General features: G+C 44.5%; 1 protein-coding gene across 2 annotated transcripts in view; it reads right to left on the bottom strand.

Annotated features, from left to right (window-relative positions):
- Window positions 1-258: 258 nt before the first annotated feature.
- Window positions 259-20,570, bottom strand: part of SART3 (spliceosome associated factor 3, U4/U6 recycling protein) — a 38,160-nt gene continuing 17,848 nt past the window's right edge. The window contains exons 4-19 of one of the 2 annotated variants that reach the window (XM_019649156.1): window positions 20,193-20,377; window positions 19,044-19,149; window positions 17,697-17,821; window positions 12,145-12,300; window positions 11,272-11,410; window positions 10,672-10,779; window positions 9,909-9,986; window positions 9,740-9,798; window positions 8,677-8,786; window positions 7,584-7,696; window positions 6,577-6,653; window positions 5,813-5,981; window positions 3,706-4,160; window positions 3,019-3,171; window positions 1,990-2,177; window positions 259-1,320 (exon numbers count right to left, since the gene is read on the bottom strand). In XM_019649156.1, the coding sequence (XP_019504701.1) occupies window positions 1,143-1,320; window positions 1,990-2,177; window positions 3,019-3,171; window positions 3,706-4,160; window positions 5,813-5,981; window positions 6,577-6,653; window positions 7,584-7,696; window positions 8,677-8,786; window positions 9,740-9,798; window positions 9,909-9,986; window positions 10,672-10,779; window positions 11,272-11,410; window positions 12,145-12,300; window positions 17,697-17,821; window positions 19,044-19,149; window positions 20,193-20,377 (2,399 nt within the window). In that variant the 3' untranslated portion in view covers window positions 259-1,142. The remainder of the gene's footprint in view (window positions 1,321-1,989; window positions 2,178-3,018; window positions 3,172-3,705; window positions 4,161-5,812; window positions 5,982-6,576; window positions 6,654-7,583; window positions 7,697-8,676; window positions 8,787-9,739; window positions 9,799-9,908; window positions 9,987-10,671; window positions 10,780-11,271; window positions 11,411-12,144; window positions 12,301-17,696; window positions 17,822-19,043; window positions 19,150-20,192; window positions 20,378-20,570) is intronic. The other variant, XM_019649157.1, reaches the window with a different exon arrangement.

Raw genomic sequence — 20,570 nt, 5'->3', positions numbered from 1 at the left:
AGCCTGACTGATGCACAAAAACTTTAACAGATAAGAACTGATTTCCATCACATATGAAAGGATTCCCTGGTGTGTCCCCCAGAGTGCCTTTATAAAGTAAGTTTCCCCTACTGAACTGGCAGTGTCACTTTCAAAGCAATAAATAGTTGATAAATGAGGGGTAAAAAAACTTAAAAGCTAAAGTCTGAAACTGCCATGAACTGAAGTGTTAAAACTGAAGACAAACTGCAGCTGAAATGATTTAAAGTGACAAGAGGATTTGACTTACAAAAGGTCTATTTACATATCTATTAGGTAAAGCAAGGTACACCCATTTCAAAATACATCTGTATTTGAATGCACAGCTAAGTACCATTCCTCAAGAAGTTTTTAAGAGATCTTCAGTTTAATAAACAAAGCTAAATGGGGAAGATTTAAGTTTGCACTTGACGTGATATTTAAACAAAACTAAAGGGCTGGAACTCAATATTTAGACAACACAGTCCACTATTGACTAGGCAAAGAAAATGGTCCACAGCAGATGGCACACAGAATTCCTATATAAAACAAATGTCACAAATATTTTGCTTTTAGGAAACATAAAACAGTGGGTTGACATGTCATTTACAAATACATAATATAAAAAAAAAACACAGCCCCTTCAACAAAAACCCATCCAATATTTTTTAGGTGACGTCTCCTATTCCCCACCCCTTTACTAAAATAGGCCATTCTGGTGAGTTACTAGCATCTGCCACTTTGTCTTTTAAAAATTAAAAGAGTGAGGGGCACATGCGCTATGCAGAGTGTACAAGAAGTGTCTTATAAAAAAGGGGCCAGAGTTGGCCAAAAACATTTGGACAAGTGGGTCTCAAAACGATGTGTTCAAGTTTCACTTCCGTTTCTAACTCTTCAAGACAAAAAAACAAACAAACAAAATCTTAGGAACTACACCCTGTGCCCAGCCTATGGAGTGATTGCTTTCCTCCTGTCGCCCTCAATATGAGGGAGCACGTACAGCCTCCTTCCTTGGACACTGCTTCCCTTTGTCTAACCCAGAGGAAACTACGTGGGTGCAGGCGCTTCCATACCCAGGGTACAGCTGGGTGACTGGTGGTCTTCCTGGCCAGCATGAAGTAAGGCATTTCCCTTCTGAGTCCCGTTCACTTTCTCAGAAGCAACTTGGCAAAATCAGCGTTGGACATCTTGGGAGCCTCCGTGACTGTTGAGGTGGTGACTTCTGGCTTCGGGGCAGGCCCGTTCTCAGCCTGAGCTACTGCAGTGCTTGGGCGTTGCAGGGCGCGAGGCAGCAGAGAAAGCTGGGTCCTTCCCCTCCCCCGCCTGCAAGAGCAAACACTGGATGTACTTTCAAAGTAATAATTCGTGGCCCCTGGTTTGTTTGTGACAATAAGCCAGGCTAGTCTTAAATCACTCGAAGTTAAACGGTGAGAAAGAAAAACCAAGAAGGGTAAGACAATGCCTAAGTCTCCTTGACTTTGACTAGTAGGTAAAAATCACTTTAACTTGGCCTTTTCCCCAATTTTGGCAAGGACCAACCCTGTGTATTGCAGCCACCACAGGGTAGATAAAATTGGCTGTAATCTTTCAGACCTCACCAAATCACCTTGTGATTTTGCTGTGTCATCCCTATCAGGTAGAGACATAACTTTTCTATGGTGACAGCCAGAGCTGCAGATGACCTGGCAAGCATACGGTGGTCCGGCTTGGTTTTAAACACATGGATTCAATTGGCAAAGAGGACTTCACAATAATCACAGCCTGAAAACAACGTGACCTTAAATAAATCACAAGTGTAAACTGGCAAATACCAGGAAGGGTTCCACTTCTGGGCTTGTGCTCTGTGTGGATGTGCTGTGGACACCCTTGCTCTGGGGACTACAGTGGACAGCAGGCCGGACTGTCTGTCCTAACACGCTGTATTACCAGAAATGAATTCATCATGGCGCCGGCCAGGACAAAGTCTGCGCTGGCGGGCGTGCAAACACTTACGCTCCATATATCTGCCGCGGCACCATGGGGCCACCTGGTCCTTTCGCTTCGGGCTTCTCTGCAGCCTTCCTCTGAGGGGGATTGCTGATGGCCACTTTGATGGTGTTCTCTTTGATAGTCATGCCGTCCATCTTCATGACAGCCTGCGATGCCTGGGACTCGTTCTCATACTCCACGTAGGCGAGGCCCTGGAAGAGCCAAGTCATGGGCTGGAGCGCCAGGACACACCTTCCTCGCTCCAGTCAGGTCAGCCCATCAACAGGTGCCCTTCCCCACCTCCGCCATCCTTGCCTATACGTTTATTTCCCGGCCATACCCTTCCTCCCCATTTCTATAACTGACTGTAATTTCAGGTAACCTTTCTAAGTTCAGTACCTCTTGTGCTTACTCCAGCAAACAAACAAACAAAGACGGATCAGTATTAATCCAGCAAACGGATGAGGAGGCCTGGACACAGGGGGAGCAGCCCAGGTGGGCCCTAATGTCTATGCCTTTGTGCCCCCCCCCCACCCCATTTCATACTCTTTAACTCTCAATTAACCTGGATGGGAGGTGGAGGGGAGAGAGGTAATCCAAACTCATGCTTAAAGAACACAACTCAAAATGAGGTACAAAGAGGATTAGCAAGAGGCTGAGGAGGCTACAGGGGAGGACATGAAAATGGGGAGTCGGATGGAGGGACTTAAGGAAATGGCTGGAGGCCGAGGGAAAAGGAGGAGTCTGAGCAAGAGGGAGGGGACTGCAGAGGACGGCCCCTGCCCAAGGCCCCACACTGTGCCCCCTGCTAATAATTTGTGGTAGCTTTTTTCCCCCAAATGCCTGATTCTTTTTAATACAATTAGCTACAAACACATTAATCTGGCTCCAAATGCAAGCAGAGTCTAGTGTACCTGTCCTTTTGTTAACTTATCATCTGCTTCTTAGCAGGTAAACTAGGAACCCACTCTAGAACCAAATACTCTCTGAGCAGACACAGGACTAGGCTGTCCAAGGCGCGGAAGGCTACATGCCGTGCACTCAGACGCTCACCTTTGGTTTGCCAGCCCGGTTGGTAACCAGCCTGATGTCCCTCACGGTGCCATGAGCCTTACAGATCTCTTCGAGTTCCTCTTTTGTGCAGGAAAAAGGCAGACCCGAGATAAAGAGCTTGTGTTTCTCCAGCGCAGTGCTGTACCTGAACACCTACAGGAAGAAAGGAGGGGAAAGAAATCAGCCACTCAAGGCCCAGCGAGCACACCGACCCAACCACACTCTAGCTGGTACCAGCAAGGCAGACCACAGCCGACTGGGTGCTGGGAACTGTTCACTGGGTCACCCTGGGCAAGTCACTTAACCTCTCCAAGCATCTACTTCCTCCCCTATAAAATGGCAAGAATGAGAATAGCTGTTCTCAGAGTTTGGGTGAGGATCCAATAAGGTAATATATGAAATATTTAGGACAGTCCCTTGTCATGCCTAAGCACTCGACAAAAAGGAGGCCTTATTACAACTCCTAATTTTATCATCATCTGTCAACAAATGCAAGCTCGAAGTGACTGAGCCATGAGTCAAACTTCAATTAACCAGCTCAGAAGAGACCCCAGTTAACGTTGGAAGTTTAGTTCTTAACAGAGTAGAGCTATTCCCTGTGTATTTTAAATATAAGCTGCAGCATGAAGAAAGTGTTGTGTCTAAAGCAACCCTTCATGCAAGGCACTGTTTTTTCCACGAACATACCTTAAAATCGGGATTTTTGCTCTTATCCACACAGGGGGAAACAAACATCGGCCTCCCTTCTACATTCTTCCGGTCCAACTGCAGTGCCTGTATGGCCGACTTCTCTTCTTTAAACTCCACATAGCAGTAGCCCCGGAAGTCGCCCCGGTTGCTGAAGATGGGGCGGATCTCGACCACTTCCCCACAGGCCTCAAAGAGTGGCCGGAGCTTCACGTCCGGCTCCTCCATGCTGTAGGGCAGGTTGCTGACAAAGACGGTGACGCTGTCCTTGCTGCTGTCGTGCAGCACCCTGGGCACGTCCCTCTTCATGGCGGCCGCCCTCTCCTTCTGCTTTGAGGGGGGCTCAACGTCTACAGGCGCGCTTTTCCCAAAGAGGCCTATTTCCGCCTCCAGGTCTTGTGCCTCTCCAGCTGGAGGGACGCTGTTCTCAACCCTTCTGCGCTTGGAAGCAGGCTCTGCAGGTTGTTAGGGGGAAAAGGCAGCAAGGATTGTTTCCTGTCAGCGGGCTGTTCCGTGTCCGTGCTCTTCCCATCACAAACGGCTAGTCTGCAACAGCTGCCCGTGGTAAACCCGCCTCCCTCCACAGACACCGAGTGCACACGCCCAGCCTGTCAAGTCTTTCTGGGTTCACTGGCTTGTTGGGTTACTTTCTGGACCCTGATCACATTCAGGTAAGTGGACTCAATTAAGTGAAACTGATAACATGAGTTCTCGTCATCTACAATTAATTATATAAAAAAGTCAGGGGTCTCAAAGTTCAGAGGGCAAATTCCAGGGCCCCTCAGCCAGGGCGGGGTGGGGCCTGGGAACCCGCGCTTAAACAAGCACCTTAGGTGAGTCTGACGTGTACGCTTCACATGCAGGCACTACCAAGGGTCCATAGTTCCTGAGAACTTCCACTATTGGCTTGCGTCCTTCAAGAGTTTAACAACCTTCTACTCCAGCCCATTCGCCTCACAGTCTCCAGGGCGACAGTATTGAAACCCAACTGGCAGGCCCCCTATTTGCAGACCCTTCCATCCGTTCCCTGCTGCTTCCTGATGAAGTCGAACCCCTGCGTGCTGCATTCCAGAGCAGCCGAGTGGGGCCCGGCCAGCTGGCCTGCCGGCAGCTCCAGCCTCCTCACCTGCACCTGCCCCACAGCATGCGCCAGGACTCAGACCCAGCTATCTGCTGCTCACAGAAAATGCCAGGCTGTTCCGTGCCTCACACTCTGCTGACACTGGCTGGCTGGCTTCCCCTCTTGTTCACTTGACAGTCACTCGTACTCCTCCTCCCAGAACCCAGGTGCATGTATCACTTCCCCGCAAACTCCTTCTTGCAGGGAGCTGACCCACTAGCGCCTTGGTTGGCTCCCACCGTAATAATTCACACCTACACCTCCCACAGTCCCAATTACACGCCACTGCAGTCACATGTCACATTTGCCTTATCCTGTTAAACCAGGAGCTCTGACGAGCAGTGAGCTACTGCCATCATTTCTGAAGGTTCCAAAAAGGTGTATGAAAAAGGTCAACTGAATGATGATCCGTTACTACTTCCCTCTGGCTGACAACTTTGTACTAGGAAAATTGCGGGGTCCTTTAATGTCTAGAGACCATTCTTTACCATGGCTGACTTTGCTGAGATACATCTGAGATACAGCCACACCTGCCCACTCCTGAAGTTGCAGGGTTGACAGAAACACCGGTTGGAAAATTCTACTAAATCAAAAGCATAGGTGGGGCTGAGCAAGGCAGGTGTCCATGCAGGGTGGGGATGAAGCTGGGGTCAGGATACTGGAGCCTGAGTGGCATAAAGGGGTGTCCACACATAGGGCAGGGGCAGTTTGGGGTACAGGAGCCTGAGCTGGGTGCGGAGGGCACCATACAGGAGGGCAGCGGTGGCAAACGGCACAGTGTAGTGAGTGGAGCCCAGGCGGATGGGCAAGGGTGTCTGCGCAGGGCAGGGCCTGGCACAGGGCGTAGAGTAGCGACAGCTAGCGTGATGGCACATCATGCTAGCAACGTGTTCTCAAATGGTTCAAGGAGAAAAGGTCTCTGTACAGTTTCTGCAACATCTCTGGAAGGGTGAGATGTCCCAAAATAAAACTGCTGAAAAGCCTTACCTTCTTCATCATCGCCCCACTCCTTCTCATCGTCCTCATCGGCTTTGCGCTTGTCTGCGCCTCTGGTCTTTTTCTTCTTTTTCTGCGCTTTCTTCTCGGCCCGGGCCCTCTTCCGGTACTCAGCCTTTTCTTCTTCTTGCTGGGTGAGAGCAGCTTCCTTCTCCGCTGCCTGGAAAAGTGGGAATATGATGCAATACTGGACACAGCAATGACATGAACTCTACTGACTTGTGATGAGGAGACGAAAGGGGACACGGCGTGGAAACTCATTACCCAGGTGAAAGGATGCGATCATGAAGAACGAGAAAGAGGGCGTGCTCATAACCCTCCCCTGCCAGTGCTGTTCAGGCTTCCCAGGATGCTGGCCCTCAAGTCTACAGTGTGTTTTACTATATCCCCAATAATTACTCACCCAGAGCAAGAAATAATCTATCACACTGGGGCCCTAGGTAATCTGGGGGTGTTTACAATCCAATCACTAGAATAAGTGAGGCTCCTTTTACTCTTTTTCATCTATTCTAGCAAATTTTAGGGCCAAAATTCCCCTCACTACATAAAAAAGTATTTATTGTTGGGGCTAAAGTTTTAAGCAGATCTAAAAAATAATGCAAGATAGGTTTAGATATTGATTCAAATATTTTGTAATAAATACTAAGTAAAAGACACTTTTTAGGAAGACCTCGAAGGTTTTAAGAAGAAATATTATAAGAAACACAGAAGAGTTATCAGAGGTTCCTAAGACTTCAAACAAACGGCATAATTACCTTCATTCTCTGCTCATTAACACGAGCTAATCGAGTTTCTGTTTTCTGAACAGCTATATCCCAATCTTCTAAAGTACCTTGATAGAAAGAAAAAGCAAACTTTCACTTTTTAGGTTTTTGAAGAATATAGTAAGATTTTCTTAATTTCCCCACAACCCAAAAGAGATCTCTCCCATCAGACAATAAAAATTAGATGGAGAGCCAGCTCCCCATTTTAAGATGATTTTATTATGTATAGGCTTGAAGTTTTAGAATTCAAATGGTCCTTCTGGGTGTGTTTAAAACGCTTCTTCTCTTTTAAGAAAAGAGACTTTGAAAACTAGAATGTGATCTAATATGGGCTCTCCCTGGCAAAGATTATGAAAACATTCTAAAGCAAAAGGTACAAGACATTTATATTAAGAGTACCTCAAATGATAAATGTGGGGTATTCTGTAATTTGTTGTTGTTTGGGTGTTTTATTTCAAGGTCTGAGGGCTTCACACCCAAATTCCAGACCAATGTCTATGGATAAATTCACATTTTCCTACTGGAGACTTAGTACTGGGGCTCTGAAATGCAGCAAGTGATGCACACATAACCAAAAACCCATGTAGCCATCTGCCCCTGTGCTCCTCTGGTGTGTGTGACGTGCTTGAGCAGAGGTTCTCAACTGGAGCGATCTTGACCCACAGGGAACACTCAGCGATGTCTGGAGACATTTTTGGTTGTCATGACTGGGAGCAGGAAGGGTTGCTACTGGCACCTGGTGGGTAGACAGAGGCCAGAGATGCTGCTACAGGCCCTGCAATACACAGGACTGCCCCCACCACAGAGAATTATGAGAGCCCCGAGCTAGAGCTGTATGATGGAGGGTGCTCCTTGTATGTGGAGCATCTGAGAGGACTCGCTCTCACTGGTGAGCACCACGGAACAGCCCAATCAGAGTGCACCACGTGAGGGGTTGTAGCCATAACACCGTCTGTCCTCACAGGCTCCAAGCCAGAAGCAGAGAGCCCAGGCCCCACCTTCCGTCCGCTCCATGGTGAGCAGCACTTCACAGACGTGCTCCGGGTAGTCGCTTGTGCACTGGACGGCCCGGTGCAGGGCCTTCCTGCAGTGCTGGGTGTCCCCGTGTGCCCTAGGGCAGAAAACAAACAGGTGTTGCCGCCAGGACACAAAGCAGAAGGCACACAAAGGCGGGGCAGTCTCCTCACGGACAGTGAGTGCCACAACTCTAGCTTCTGAGAAGACTCTAACCTCCAGAACTATCCACAGAAAGCCCGTCTGCATACTGAAGTAAAAGGTTGTCACAAAGGAAATAATATGTCATTGTTTGGGGTGCAATCTAGCTAAGGTTTTTCATGAAACACCATTTTCACTTTCTAATATGGTAAATATTAACAGATAATTTACATATAAAACACCTTTTGGGGTCCTCAAATTCTAAGAGTAAAAGGGGTCCTGAGACCCAAAAGTTTGAGAACCACTAATCTAGAGGGAATAGTCAACAAGCTTTAATAGTGGTTATCTCTGGGGCTGGAATTATAAGAAACTTGCACTTTCTATGTTCAAGACATATTGAATAAAAAAGCTAGTCATATGCTTTATATCTTCTCATGCTATCAGGCATATTTTACTTAAAATAATTTTAGAGGTTTGTAACACATACACTATAATTACACTTTCATTTTTTTTCAATTTAAGCAGAGAACAGTCTTAAAGAATATACTCAAACCATTAACTAATGCTGGTTACGTCTGGGTCCATGATTGCAGTTAATTTGGGTTTTCTTCCTCTGTGCTCTTTAGTATTTTACACTTTTATATACAATGCAAATATAATAAAAAATAAATACCTCCCAAAAGTCAAATAAAATGTTCATGTCCAAATATCAAAACAACCGCCCTTTCCCTCCAAAAATATTACAAGACATGCATAGCTCTAAGAGCCCAGGCATCAAATATTATGTTTGGTTCTCCAGCCCGGCCCACTAAGAGGCAGGATGGAGGAAGGCGGTGGCCCACTATGAAGAACAAGGCAGAGCCAGCGGGCGTCAGTCAGGACTGAAGAGACGCTCCTGACAAACCCCGCCTGCCCTTCCCCACCCCAGGTCCTTACCTTTCCAGGTTGTAATATTCAAGCCACATGTTGGCATACTTGGCGTTGCCTTTAGTCATGATGCTATCCCAGAGTTCCCGAGCTTTCTGCATATTATTACACAGCCGAGCCTAAGATGCATGAGAAGGCTCAGTTAGGAAAGGACCTGAACATTATGACGTCAACACCCATTACAAAACCTACTTCAAACAGACATGCCTCAAAAGCCACCCCCTGACTATGGAACTGCCGGGACGGTCCCCAGGCTGCCCTGCATGGTAACAGGCCCAGCCCAAGCACTCCAGCCTGTCTGCAGTGACAAGCCTCCAGCTGCCTGCCTCCGCCTCTTGGCTGAGAACAAAGAGTGGGAGCCCAGGGGCAGTAAGGCGGTGCTGGCTGGTCACTTGTTTATTTCTATCCAAGTTAACTTTAATGTGAGAGGCCGTATAGAGAAAGGGTCTGATCTAGGAGCCAATGCCAGCTCCACCACTTATTAAGTGACTTGGGCAAGTTACTTAATCTCTCTTGAGCCTCAGTTGCCTCACCTTTAAAATGATTACAACACAAACATTCCATCCAGAAACCACCTGGTTTCTTTAACCTGCCTCCCCCCTCGGAGAATAAAACATTCGAATTTTACAATTCTCCGAGCTGATCCACGGCAGCTGCCGTGTCTTCCTCACCTTGAGGTCCTCGGGCCAGTAATAACATGCAACTCATTATATCTTCTAATGAGTCAGACGGTCTGTCTTCCGCACTAGGTTAAAGCTGTCCCAGCATAGGAGCCTATCTCATCTCCCCAGCACCTCAGAAAGCGCCTGGCAAACAGTACCCACGTGACGTGCTCTCATGAATGAGGCACTGAGGGAAGGAGAAGTAAGTGAGGGCATGCCTGGCATTCAGACATTTGCTTACACACCTTCTACCCGGGAGCTAATATTTCCACTAAGATAGAAACAAATGGGCATCGAGCTAGGTGAATGTGCTTACAGAGCCCGGACCATCAGCTGGGACTCTGCCTCAATTGTAGCCTCACTACTAGACAACGGTAGATGAAGCCGGCGGGTGTGTCAAAGCCATTTACCTCAATTCTAGCCCAGTTCTGCATGATCGTGCAGCTTGGATCCCCGCTCTCATTGAAACCTTTAAGAATAGAAAGTAATTTAGAGACAAAGAGCCTCTGCCTGAAAAGGCACATCAGCCGAGAACAGGAAATTCAACTGAACAAAGCAGCAGGTTGGGGCCACACTTACGTTCTTCCACCTCCTGTTTCAGATACTCCAAAGCGCGAGTGAACGCGGACCTCAACTCTTCCAGCTCTTTACTGGAGTCTGGTAGAAAGTGCAAAAGAGGTTTGGCTTTATGAAACCACAGACCATGCTTTTTTTTTAATCCTGCACTGAAACTCCCAGGAGCCTATTATGTACCTGGCATCACGCTGGGGACACAGAAATAGAAGTGCCAGTCCCTGCCCTCACCACATAGTGGGAGAGAGAGAGAGAGACGCTGGAGCAGAGCATATTATGGGAAGTACAATGACAGAAGCGAGCACAGGGAACACAGCGGAGGGGGACGCCCCCAGCCAGTGGAACGGCTGAAGGCCACCTGCAGGAGCAGGAACGAGTTCTGGTTGCTATTTTTTTTTTTTTTTTGAGGGGGGAGAGGAGAAAGGCAGGGGATCCTGCATACGTTCAACGAGTTAAAAGAAACACAGCAGTCTTATTTAGAGAACTATTTAGGATATATAAAAGGGAGGGAAGAGAGAAATACGAAACGGGACTGAAGAAGCTGGCAGGAACCTGCATAAAAAACATCAGGACGATTATTCTCTTCCTTTATAATCCACGGCATGATTTATTAGAATTACATAGCTACAATTTCCAGGGGAAAACAGTTACCATCGAATGATCTACGTCATTTGCCCAAACACAATGTATATGGGCAACTAGAACATCTCACCTAAAGATATGTTAAGAAAAAGTTCAGTTCTGATTTGAAGCGCATGAACTTAAATACCTTGTTTGAAATCAACCCTTCTCCTCAGGTAATCAAGGTACGCCTGCCAAATCTCCACATAGTCGGTGGCCTGAATGAAGCCAGCACTCAAAGCTTTCTCGAAAGTCACTGGAATTGAAGAAAAAGGCAGTTTGTTGGCAATTCAAAAAGAAACTAATATAAAGTTATCAAGATTATTACAAAAAACTTCTACTGACCATAAAACTCTATGTGATTTTAAGTAATAATAATAAGATGCAACAAAGTGAAATGAGCTAGAAAGAAATGTCCAAGAGAAAAGCTACCACAGCATGGCACAAACTGTGTTCTAGAAAGGGTGCATTCCACAAGACACCCTGCAATCCAAAGAGTTCCAGGCCAAGTAAGTTTGGAGACAAGACCACGAGTCTTGAAAAATCACAATAAATACTAGCAGGTTAAAAAGCTCTAAGAAGCCAAAAACACAACCGGTTTCTCTCCCACTTAGAGCCCTTCTTGTCACTAATACCCAATATCCCAAATTAACACTCTGGGGAATGCTGATGTAAAGACTTTGTCAGAACTCTACGTTGCTAACTTGGGACAAAAAGCTTGTAAGTTTTCCCACAAAAACATTCGCACCAGAAATCACTTGATGATCGACTCCATGTCTTTCCATAGCTAAGAGGTACCGACTCCACAGGGCAACCGTCCAGGGGCAGTTTCTAACAGCACGATTATGTACAGATAAGACCAAATCCTTTACTTTCAGCTGCCGATCCTACGATAAAGAATTCCAGAGTTAGGAGAGAAAATTTTATGGTTAAGACTTCACCATCGACGAGACATTTCCAAGCACAACCAACCGACAAAAGAAATGTCCTTAGAAATGTCTCGTGACTTGTTTCTTCAACAAAGAAATGCAAAGGGGCGTGGGGGAGAAGAGAGATGCAGAGGAGAACCTATAGATTAACATAGCCTTAAGGGACATCAGCCAATCCCAATGTACGGACCTTGCTTGGAACCTGATTCAAATCTTTTAAACATATTGAAATATTTACCAAGGAACTGTGATTTCTGGGTTTGCTTCAAAATAACATGGAATGGGGAAAATGGGTAAGGATACAGCTGAAACTAGAGTAGTGTTGTTAGGTGAGTGTGGAAACAGGGTGATGGGTACATTAAGTTTCACTGTACTAACCTGTCTACGTTTATGTGATTACATTTTTCCATAATAAAAGGTTAAAAGAAAATAGTAATCTGTTATAAAGTCCTCAATAGTAAGACTATGCAATTGTTTTTACAGTTAGTGATCAGTTTAAAATAACTTAAAACACTAGGAAAACTTCCGAAGTGAGTTAACAAACAGAAAAGGGGGACGAAGGAAAAGAAAACACACACAGAGGAGCAGCATGCAACGAACTCCAAGCACTCTTACTGATTTTCTTTAAATAGATCCCAAATTGGTAAAAATATATATATGCACACACAATGATATCAGAACAGTTATCTTACTAGGTACTGACTGTAGCGGATCCATAAGTCTGGGACAAGGCAGTTCTCGACCAGAGCGCGCTCAAAGATCAACTGAATGCGAGCGGGATCACCCATCTTCATCTCAAAATCGATGTACGCTTGATATTCGGCCAGCCGGGGTGCCTCTGCTTCCAACTGGGACACAGGAGAATTGCAATGAAGTTGAAATGAGCTACTTGGTACCGTCAAGAAGCACAACACATCTTCACATTAAACTTTGGTGAGACGGGCTACACCGAGACAAGAATCACCAATCCCGCGCTCAGAGCCTCTGCACACACGGGACTACAGTTTGATGGGCAGAATGAGTCCAAAGTGCCTCTTCATGGCAGTAGCTCCATAAACTCTTTTCTGAATCCATCCCTAGACTGCAGGGCATTTAAATCTCCCATCAATCAGGAGCTGAATTAAAAAGAAACACCCCTGCCAATGACCACTGCTAGCCGCCCTTCCAAAACAGAAGTCACTTTCAGGGCCTATTGAGCGCAGTAAACGCTACCACACAGGAGTAATTCAGTGCCTTGTGCTACTTCAGGCTTGTTGTTCCAAACATCGCTCCTACCGGAGTTTAGGTCCATGGAGAAGACAGATGGAGCTATGCGGAATGTGTACTGATCCAAAGTAATACAATCAAAAGTCTTTTTTTAGACAAAATCCTCTTAATCGCCTTGTTTTCAGCCACATTCTGATGATGGTCAAAACAGAAGTGAGCTGGCTGAGGATATCACTCATGAGGCTGTGGGAACTAGAACTACACAGAAATCATTTACATGTGAAAAAGGGAGCAGCAGACCAGCAAGGGGGCACACATGCTCTGAATATAGAAAATGAAGTTTTAGAGCCTCNCAGTGAAGCAACGTCCTCCACAACTAGACTGAAGAACAAAACGACAGCAACTTGTCTGTTCCCCTTCCCCGATTCCCCAATAAAAATAAAAATAAATCTTAAAAAAAACAAAACAAAAAACCTATGTTCACACAAACACCCCAGGTGAATGTTCATAACAGCTTTATTCCTAACAGCCTGAAATGAAAAGAATCCAGATGTCCTTCAATGGGTGAATGATTAAACTAATCACGCACACTCACACCATGAAACACTACTCAGCCATTAAAAAGGAATGAACTAATATACACACAATGCAGATGGTTCACGAGGGAAATTATGCTGAGGGAAAAAAGCTAATCCCAAAAGGTTACAAACGGTACCAACCCCTTTAGATAACATTCTTGAAATGACAAAATCCAGAAATGGAGAACAGATTACTGGCTGTCAGAGGTCAGGAACTGTGGCCATAAAAGGGCAGCACGAGGGGATCCTTGTGAGGGAACCCATCTGTGTGTTGACCGTATCCATGTCACTCTGGGTCATGATATTATATTTGGTTGTCGGAAAAGTCATGACGCATTTTTGCAATGAAAAACATAGGAAAATATGTCATAACTTTTCCGACAACCCAATGCTATAGTTTTACAAAAGGTTGCTATTGGGGGAAACTGAGTAAAGGGTACACAGGAACTGCAGAGAAATCTACAATACCTCAAAATGAAAAGTTTAATTATTTATTTATATTTATTTATTAATTAATTAGCTGAGCCATCCTGCCACCTGTTGACAGCTCAGCTCAGGCCAGACATCGAACTGCTGTTGCTCAGAGCTCAAACTCTTGAGCGCTTGCTTAACCAACTGAGCCACTCAGCCAGCCCCAAAAGTTTAATTTCTTAAAAAAACTTTCATGCAAGTCAGGGTAAAAAAAACTTTCATACAAGTCAGGGTATGGGGTTACCTTAAGTCTACATGGAGACTAGACTAGTGTCTACTCTGCCATCTGCCACATATCATCAATAAATATTTCCCTCTCCAGAGACGGCAGATTACCTATACTTCATCCAATTAACCTCTGCCATCTAACAATGTATTCTTAATAATCTAGATACTAGCTACTGCATTAAAATACACAAAGGAGGATTTGTCTTACCAGGTAGCAAGTCTCAGCAATAAAGAGTTAGACCATGAATTTGACACAGAATAGACAAACTGACCAACTGAACAATAGAGTGCTCAGAAATAAACTTAAGTAGGCAAAAAACAAATGACAGCGGTGGCACTGGTTGTATCCACTAAAATAAATTCATGACCCATGATCATGACCTGTTTGAAAAACATTGACTTAGAGAAACTGTTATATACACAGGTGCCAAAAAAATGGATACACATTTTAAGAAAGAAAAACTGTGTTAAAATTGTAATACTCAATATATACCGATAACGTAAGATGAATACAAGTCATGTTTGACTTCTGCAATGACAAGAGGTGATCAAAGTGGTTACATCAGCATCCAGACATTTCTGATTATGATGGTCTACTGCTTGAGCAACATTAACCAAAGTGTCCACTTGTATACATTTTTTGGCACTCCTGGTATGTTCAATAGTAGCACAGTTCAACAGTAACAATGCACCTGTATTTTGTTTGTAATGGGGGGAAAAAAACTGTAGCAACCCAAATGCCAGAAGAACTGATAAACTGTGGGATAACTCACACAATGGTGCACTAAATAAACAGTAGTCAAAATGAATGAACTGCAGCCACAAGTAACCCAGATGAATCTTAGAAACCGGCTGCTGGGTAGAAAGCAGTCCCAGAAGATTATGTATATAGCCTGATACACTTCTTAAAAAGCTCAAAAACAAACAAAAGTGGACAATACATTGCTTAGGGGTGCATACTTTGGTGATAAAACTATACACATTTTCAAACAGAAGGAAGCACATAAAATTCAAGAAAGCAGTTACCTGGGTTTTAGAAAGGACAAGGGAGGAGGGTCAAGACAGAACAAAGAAATAGGGGAGAAGTCCACAGGTACATGAAACGGTACCGATGAAGTTCTAACTCTTAGACCAGTGGTGGGGTAAGTGGTATTCATGTGATTACTACCCTTTATAATTCACAGATGTGAATGGTGTTTGTAGGTATCAATTCACACACAAAAAGATCCAGAAGAATCAGTAACAGATAAGAGCATGATCTATTAATTCTCATAAAAATCTTAAAACTTGGGCCGGTCAAGTGGCTCGTTGGTTGAGTTGGCTTGGGAGCGCGAGCTCTGAGCAGCAGGGCCCCGGTTCAGATCCCACATGGGCCAGTTACGCTGAGCCTTCTACAGCTAAGATGGTGATCAACAGCTTGACCTGGAGCTGGGCTGCCGTGAGTCACTAGCAACAGCATAGGCTGCAGTGGGCTGCCATAAGCTACTGTGAGCGGCCGGCAGCCGGTGAGAGCTGCCATGAGTAGCGGTGAGCGGTGAGCGGCTGCCTCACCCGGGAAGAGCGCAACGATTATAACACCAACATGGGCCAGTGAAGCAATGTCCTCCACAACTAGACTGAAGAACAAAAGGACAGCAACTTGTCTGTTCCCCTCCCCCAATTCCCCAATAAAATNGGACATGCATGTAGTGAATGTAAACAAATTAGGACTGTATGATTTAAAATTAACAATGATGCCCTGTGGGCCAAACAGAGAGACCAGAAATACAAGATAACAAGGGCATAAGTTTGAGGCACGGTGAATGAAGTTAAAAGTATTCTAAGCCCAAGAAAGAGAACAAAATGCCACTTACAAATAATATTGTTTTAAAAAATGTGTATGTTATTGTCAATACGGAAAATCCAAAAGAATCCATAAATTATTATTAGTAAGAGTTTAGCAAGTTTGATAAAAATTAATATAAACACAACTTACATTTTATATACCAGGAACAACTAGAAAATCTTGAAAAAGATACCATTTTCTTTTTTTTAAGATACCATTTTCAATAGCATCAAAAACCATATGGAAATACATCTAAAAACTATGTTCAAGATTACCAGGTGAATTTATAAATTTATAAAACTTTATAGAATGACAAGGCCTATTTTGAATAGCAGAGGCCTATACCATGTTCATAGATTGGAAGATTTGATATTTAAAAGGTGTTCATTCTTCCCCAAATTGATCTACAGATTCGATGCAATTCCAACAAAAAATTCAATAGTTTCTTTGATAGAACTTGAAAAGCTGATTCTAAGTTCAATGAAAGCATTAAGAGCTAAAGAAAGCCAAGAGCCTCTTGAAGAGGAACAGGTGGTTTGGGACTCATCTACCTAACATCAAAATTATCATGATTACGACAATGTAATATAAACCAGCGGAGCGGCACAGAGAGGCCAGGAAAAGTCTCACACATAAAAGAACAGCTAATCTATGACAGATGTGGGACTGCCATCAGTCAGTGAGAGGAGGACAGTATTATCACCATCAGTGCTGGAACAACTGGTGCTTCGTATGGAAAAATGAAACTGGGCCCTGCCTCACACCATACACGCAAATCAATTCCAGATGAAGACCTAAACACAAGCTACAGAACTACGGAAAACAGAGCTAAGTATATTAATGATTTCAGAGTACGGAGAGAGTTCTTAGTGTAACAAAAGCACAAACCCTAAGGGAAAGAATGATAAATCCAATTCGATGAACATTAAGAACTGGTCATCCAAAGATACCATTTTAAAAAGTGAGAAGACAAACCACAAACTTGGGGGGAAAAATTTGCAATACATACAACAAAAGAAAAAAAAAAGGATTAATATCCAGGAGCCCCACAAATCAATTAGGAAAAAAAAGGAAAACCAAAAGGAAAACGAGTCCAAGGCTTGAACAGGCACTTCACCAAAACAAGGAATCTGAATGGCCAACAGATCGGGAAAGATGCTCAACTTCGTTACTCATCAGGGAAATGCAAATTAAAACACCCATTTGAGACAAATCAGATTGGCTAATTTTAAGCAAGTTGATATCCAAGGTCAGCAAAAGCAATGAGAAATCTCAGGTACTGCTGGTAAGAGAGTAAACTGATAACCAGGAAAACAGTTCCATTCCTAGGTGTTCACAGAGAGAAACTCTTTTCCGATACATACAACGAACGGTTGGAGCAATGCTGCTGCTCCAAGCAACGCACTGGAAACAACCCAACTATCTAAGAGCGTGGATGAATTGTTTATATACAGACAACTTCTTTGCAAAACAAATGGACTGTAACTGTACTTATCGATACCAGTAAAACCCAAAACCATGTTGAATCAAAGAAAATATACAGCATGATTCCAGTACATACAAGTCCAAAACCAGGCAAAATTGAACAATATATTAATTAAGGATACATTCACAGGTTGTAAAACTATAAAGAAAAGCAAGGGAATGATTATCACAAAAGTCAGGAAAGTGATTACCTCTCGGGAGAGGGAGGAGAAGGCAATCGGAGAGGGACACATAGGAGACTTCTAAGGTACTGGCAATGTTCTATTTCTTAACCTGGGTGGTGGGTACATGGATGTTCACTGTATTATTAGTACGTAAAGTGTAGGTATACATTTATATACTCTATATATTTCACAATAAAACAAGTTTTAAAGATACTGTTTTACTTGCAACTATCGATTAGGGAGAAGTTTGTAGAGAGAAGTTGACTGTAAAAGAAGCCAACACTTACCAGTGCTTCTTCATAGGGTTTATATTTCTCCAACTGCTGTAGTGCTTTGTTATAGTTCTGAATTACCGACTCTGGTATCGGGTCTTCAGACCATTCTTCATACTCTGCAAATGTTGCCTCCATATCTATTGAAAGATGGATTCAGCCCCGTGGGTCTTGCCATTGGGTTTTACCAATCCAGACAAATTAGGAATTACTAACCCCTCCCACATCTGGGGCCATAGTAACTCTGAGGGAATCCTGTGCTCTTCTGCTGCGCTCAGACTTGGCCTTAGACTCTACCTCAAAGTACTCTCCCAGGCAGCCCTGTCAACTAATTAATCCATCAGAGTTAATGAAACTAATTGCAATGCTTTAACAAGTCACTTAGTGCTTCCTAGGTTCTAACACTTCACATCTATTAACCCACTGGGTCCTCACAACTCTGTGAGGTAGGCTCTGCCGTGATCCCCGTTTTGCCATTGAGGAAGCACAAGCAGAGGGTTACATCAACTGTCTACAGTTAACAGGAGAGCAAGGTTTTGAACCCAGGCAGTCTGGCTCAAGTTCACTATGCTATGCTACGCTGGTACACGAGATGAAATCTACAAGCCAGCTCCGTTCTAGCCTTTTCTGCATGTCACCCAAGGATCTGACTGAAGAGCCACTTTATAGTTTGTTAAATCAAATCCAAATAAACCATGAAGCAAAAAGAAATAACGCCTGGGACCAAGTAAAAAACAATCATGCCTAAGGAACACAAAGATGCCAAACTCTTGCGAGGCTGGGGAAAACCATCTTGGCACTGCTCATAAGAAACTCCAGAACCTCACAGGCTTGGCTTGCCAAAATACATTCACCTGAAAAGGAGAATCCTTACCAAACCCCCAAGACATTCAAATATGAATACTTGGGATCGATGGTGCTCCTGAGCCAAATCACCCCCACGGAAGAATGACACAGGCCCACAGAAGAATGACACAGGCCCATGTAAAATCCCCACTCTGTCACGGGAAGAGGTTACTCCTGAAGAGAAAATGCTCAGAATGGAACTCTGATTCAATCTAGTTTCCCCGAAAATACAGGGGGTCGGTTTCCCAATTCCTTTCGGAGACCCTATCGCTGCCTCTCCAGCATATAATATAGGCTGGCTTCCGGTCCCGCGTGACCCTCATAACCCAACTGAGCATTAACAAGTCAAGACACACTCCTACCCAGGGCCTCCTCACACTGACACTGTGCAGTGGGAATGAGAACGCCGGCTCCATCTGCCTCACAGGGTGCTGGCAGAGGCCTACTGACATGACATGCCCCACAGCGTTTTAAAAACCACGAAGAGCTGGCTGTCGACGTGTCAGTGTCTCTTACCATAGAGTGGGATCGCCAGCTGTCGCCGGAAGAGGCTGTGCACTTTCTCCAGCTGTGAATCAAAGGTTTGTTCCCGGTCAAAAGGGGAAAGGAAGCCAGCTATGGGCTAAAGAAGCAAATTCGTAGTAAATGACAAACTTTGGTTCTTTCTACTTCAAAAATTATTTCAACACATTTTTTGTCCAAACTGAAAAAAATTGTATGACCTCTTATACATGAGGTATTGTGCCGAATGCTTCAAGAAGTACAAAAATAAATGATATATCTGCTACTAGGTATTTATGATGGGGAGAAAGCAAGAAGAAATATAAGAAACAAATCCAAAGGACTATAATGAAGCAGAAGGTTAAGTCTCATAAAAGCAAAGTATCAAAGTGTGACTTGCGTTCGGCTGGTTTTTAGGGCTGAGTCTTGTTGTTACAGAAGAAATCAGGAAAGACTCCTGGGGTAGCTGGCATCTGGGATGTGTCTGCAGGCTCTCCAGAGGTAGTGAGAGAAGGAACTGACTCCCATGACTAAAAGTACGGTGGCCAGCAAGTACAGGAATGTTGAGGGGAGTGTGGGAGCAGAGTCCATGCAGGGTTATGTCTGATACTAGAGGGAGCCACAAATGTCGGCCACAGGAGTCAGCCCAATGCCTTCGTCAGGGTAAATTGAACAGGGACCTAATCCAAGAAGGGACTAGGCCACTTTAATAATAATTAGACTAACTATTAGAGGGCTTCACTATGTACCAATAAGAACTTTGCGTGCACACACACACTTAGGGGAGAGGTGACACAAAGGAGCAGGCTATAAAAGTCCGTAAACTGCAGTCTAAAAAAATGCAATTATAACGGGGTCAAATCTCTTGCAGTTACTTCTGGACACGATTTGGGGGTGGGAGGTGACAGGGTTACTCTTTATATTATCCTGAAACCAGGAACTACAACAGTATTTTTAAATATAAGGAACAAATTGTAGGGTCATCTGCTTTATAGTCCAAGAAATCATTCTTGCTGTTCCACAGACTATTAATTTCACCTATTTTACTGCCCACAAGCTAAGGAATTGGTGAAGATCATTTTGTTAACTACGCTTTTCCAGGAACACTGACAAAGAGCCCCGACTATTCCAAGGCGAGCACTGGTCACAAGAAGGGGTACTCACCCGGGCAGCTTCCACAATCGCACTTTCAAACTCCCGATAAGCCTCCCAGATGGGCAGGCCCTTGGTCATATGTAAACCGACAGATGAGAGAGCCCTTTCAAACACAGAGCGGACTTTCTCCAGGCCACCTTTCTGACCGATCCCGCCGACTGAGTATTGGCCATACTCCAGCCAAATGTTTGGACCTGAAAATGAGAAGCGTTCTATTAGCTCAGGATATAAAAACACCGAAATATCAAAGCTGAGACATAACAAAAAAAATGTGCCCAGGCCGGCCGAGTGGCGCGATGGTTAAGAGCTGACTTGGGACGCCAGAGGGCCCCGGTTCGGATCCCACATATGAGGGCCAGTGACACTGCCCTCCACAGCTAAGATGCT

This window comes from Hipposideros armiger, unplaced genomic scaffold (genome assembly GCF_001890085.2).
Source record: "Hipposideros armiger isolate ML-2016 unplaced genomic scaffold, ASM189008v1 scaffold_129, whole genome shotgun sequence".
NCBI classification, from domain to species: Eukaryota; Metazoa; Chordata; class Mammalia; order Chiroptera; family Hipposideridae; genus Hipposideros; species Hipposideros armiger.
This window is presented reverse-complemented; position numbering and strand designations above follow the sequence as displayed.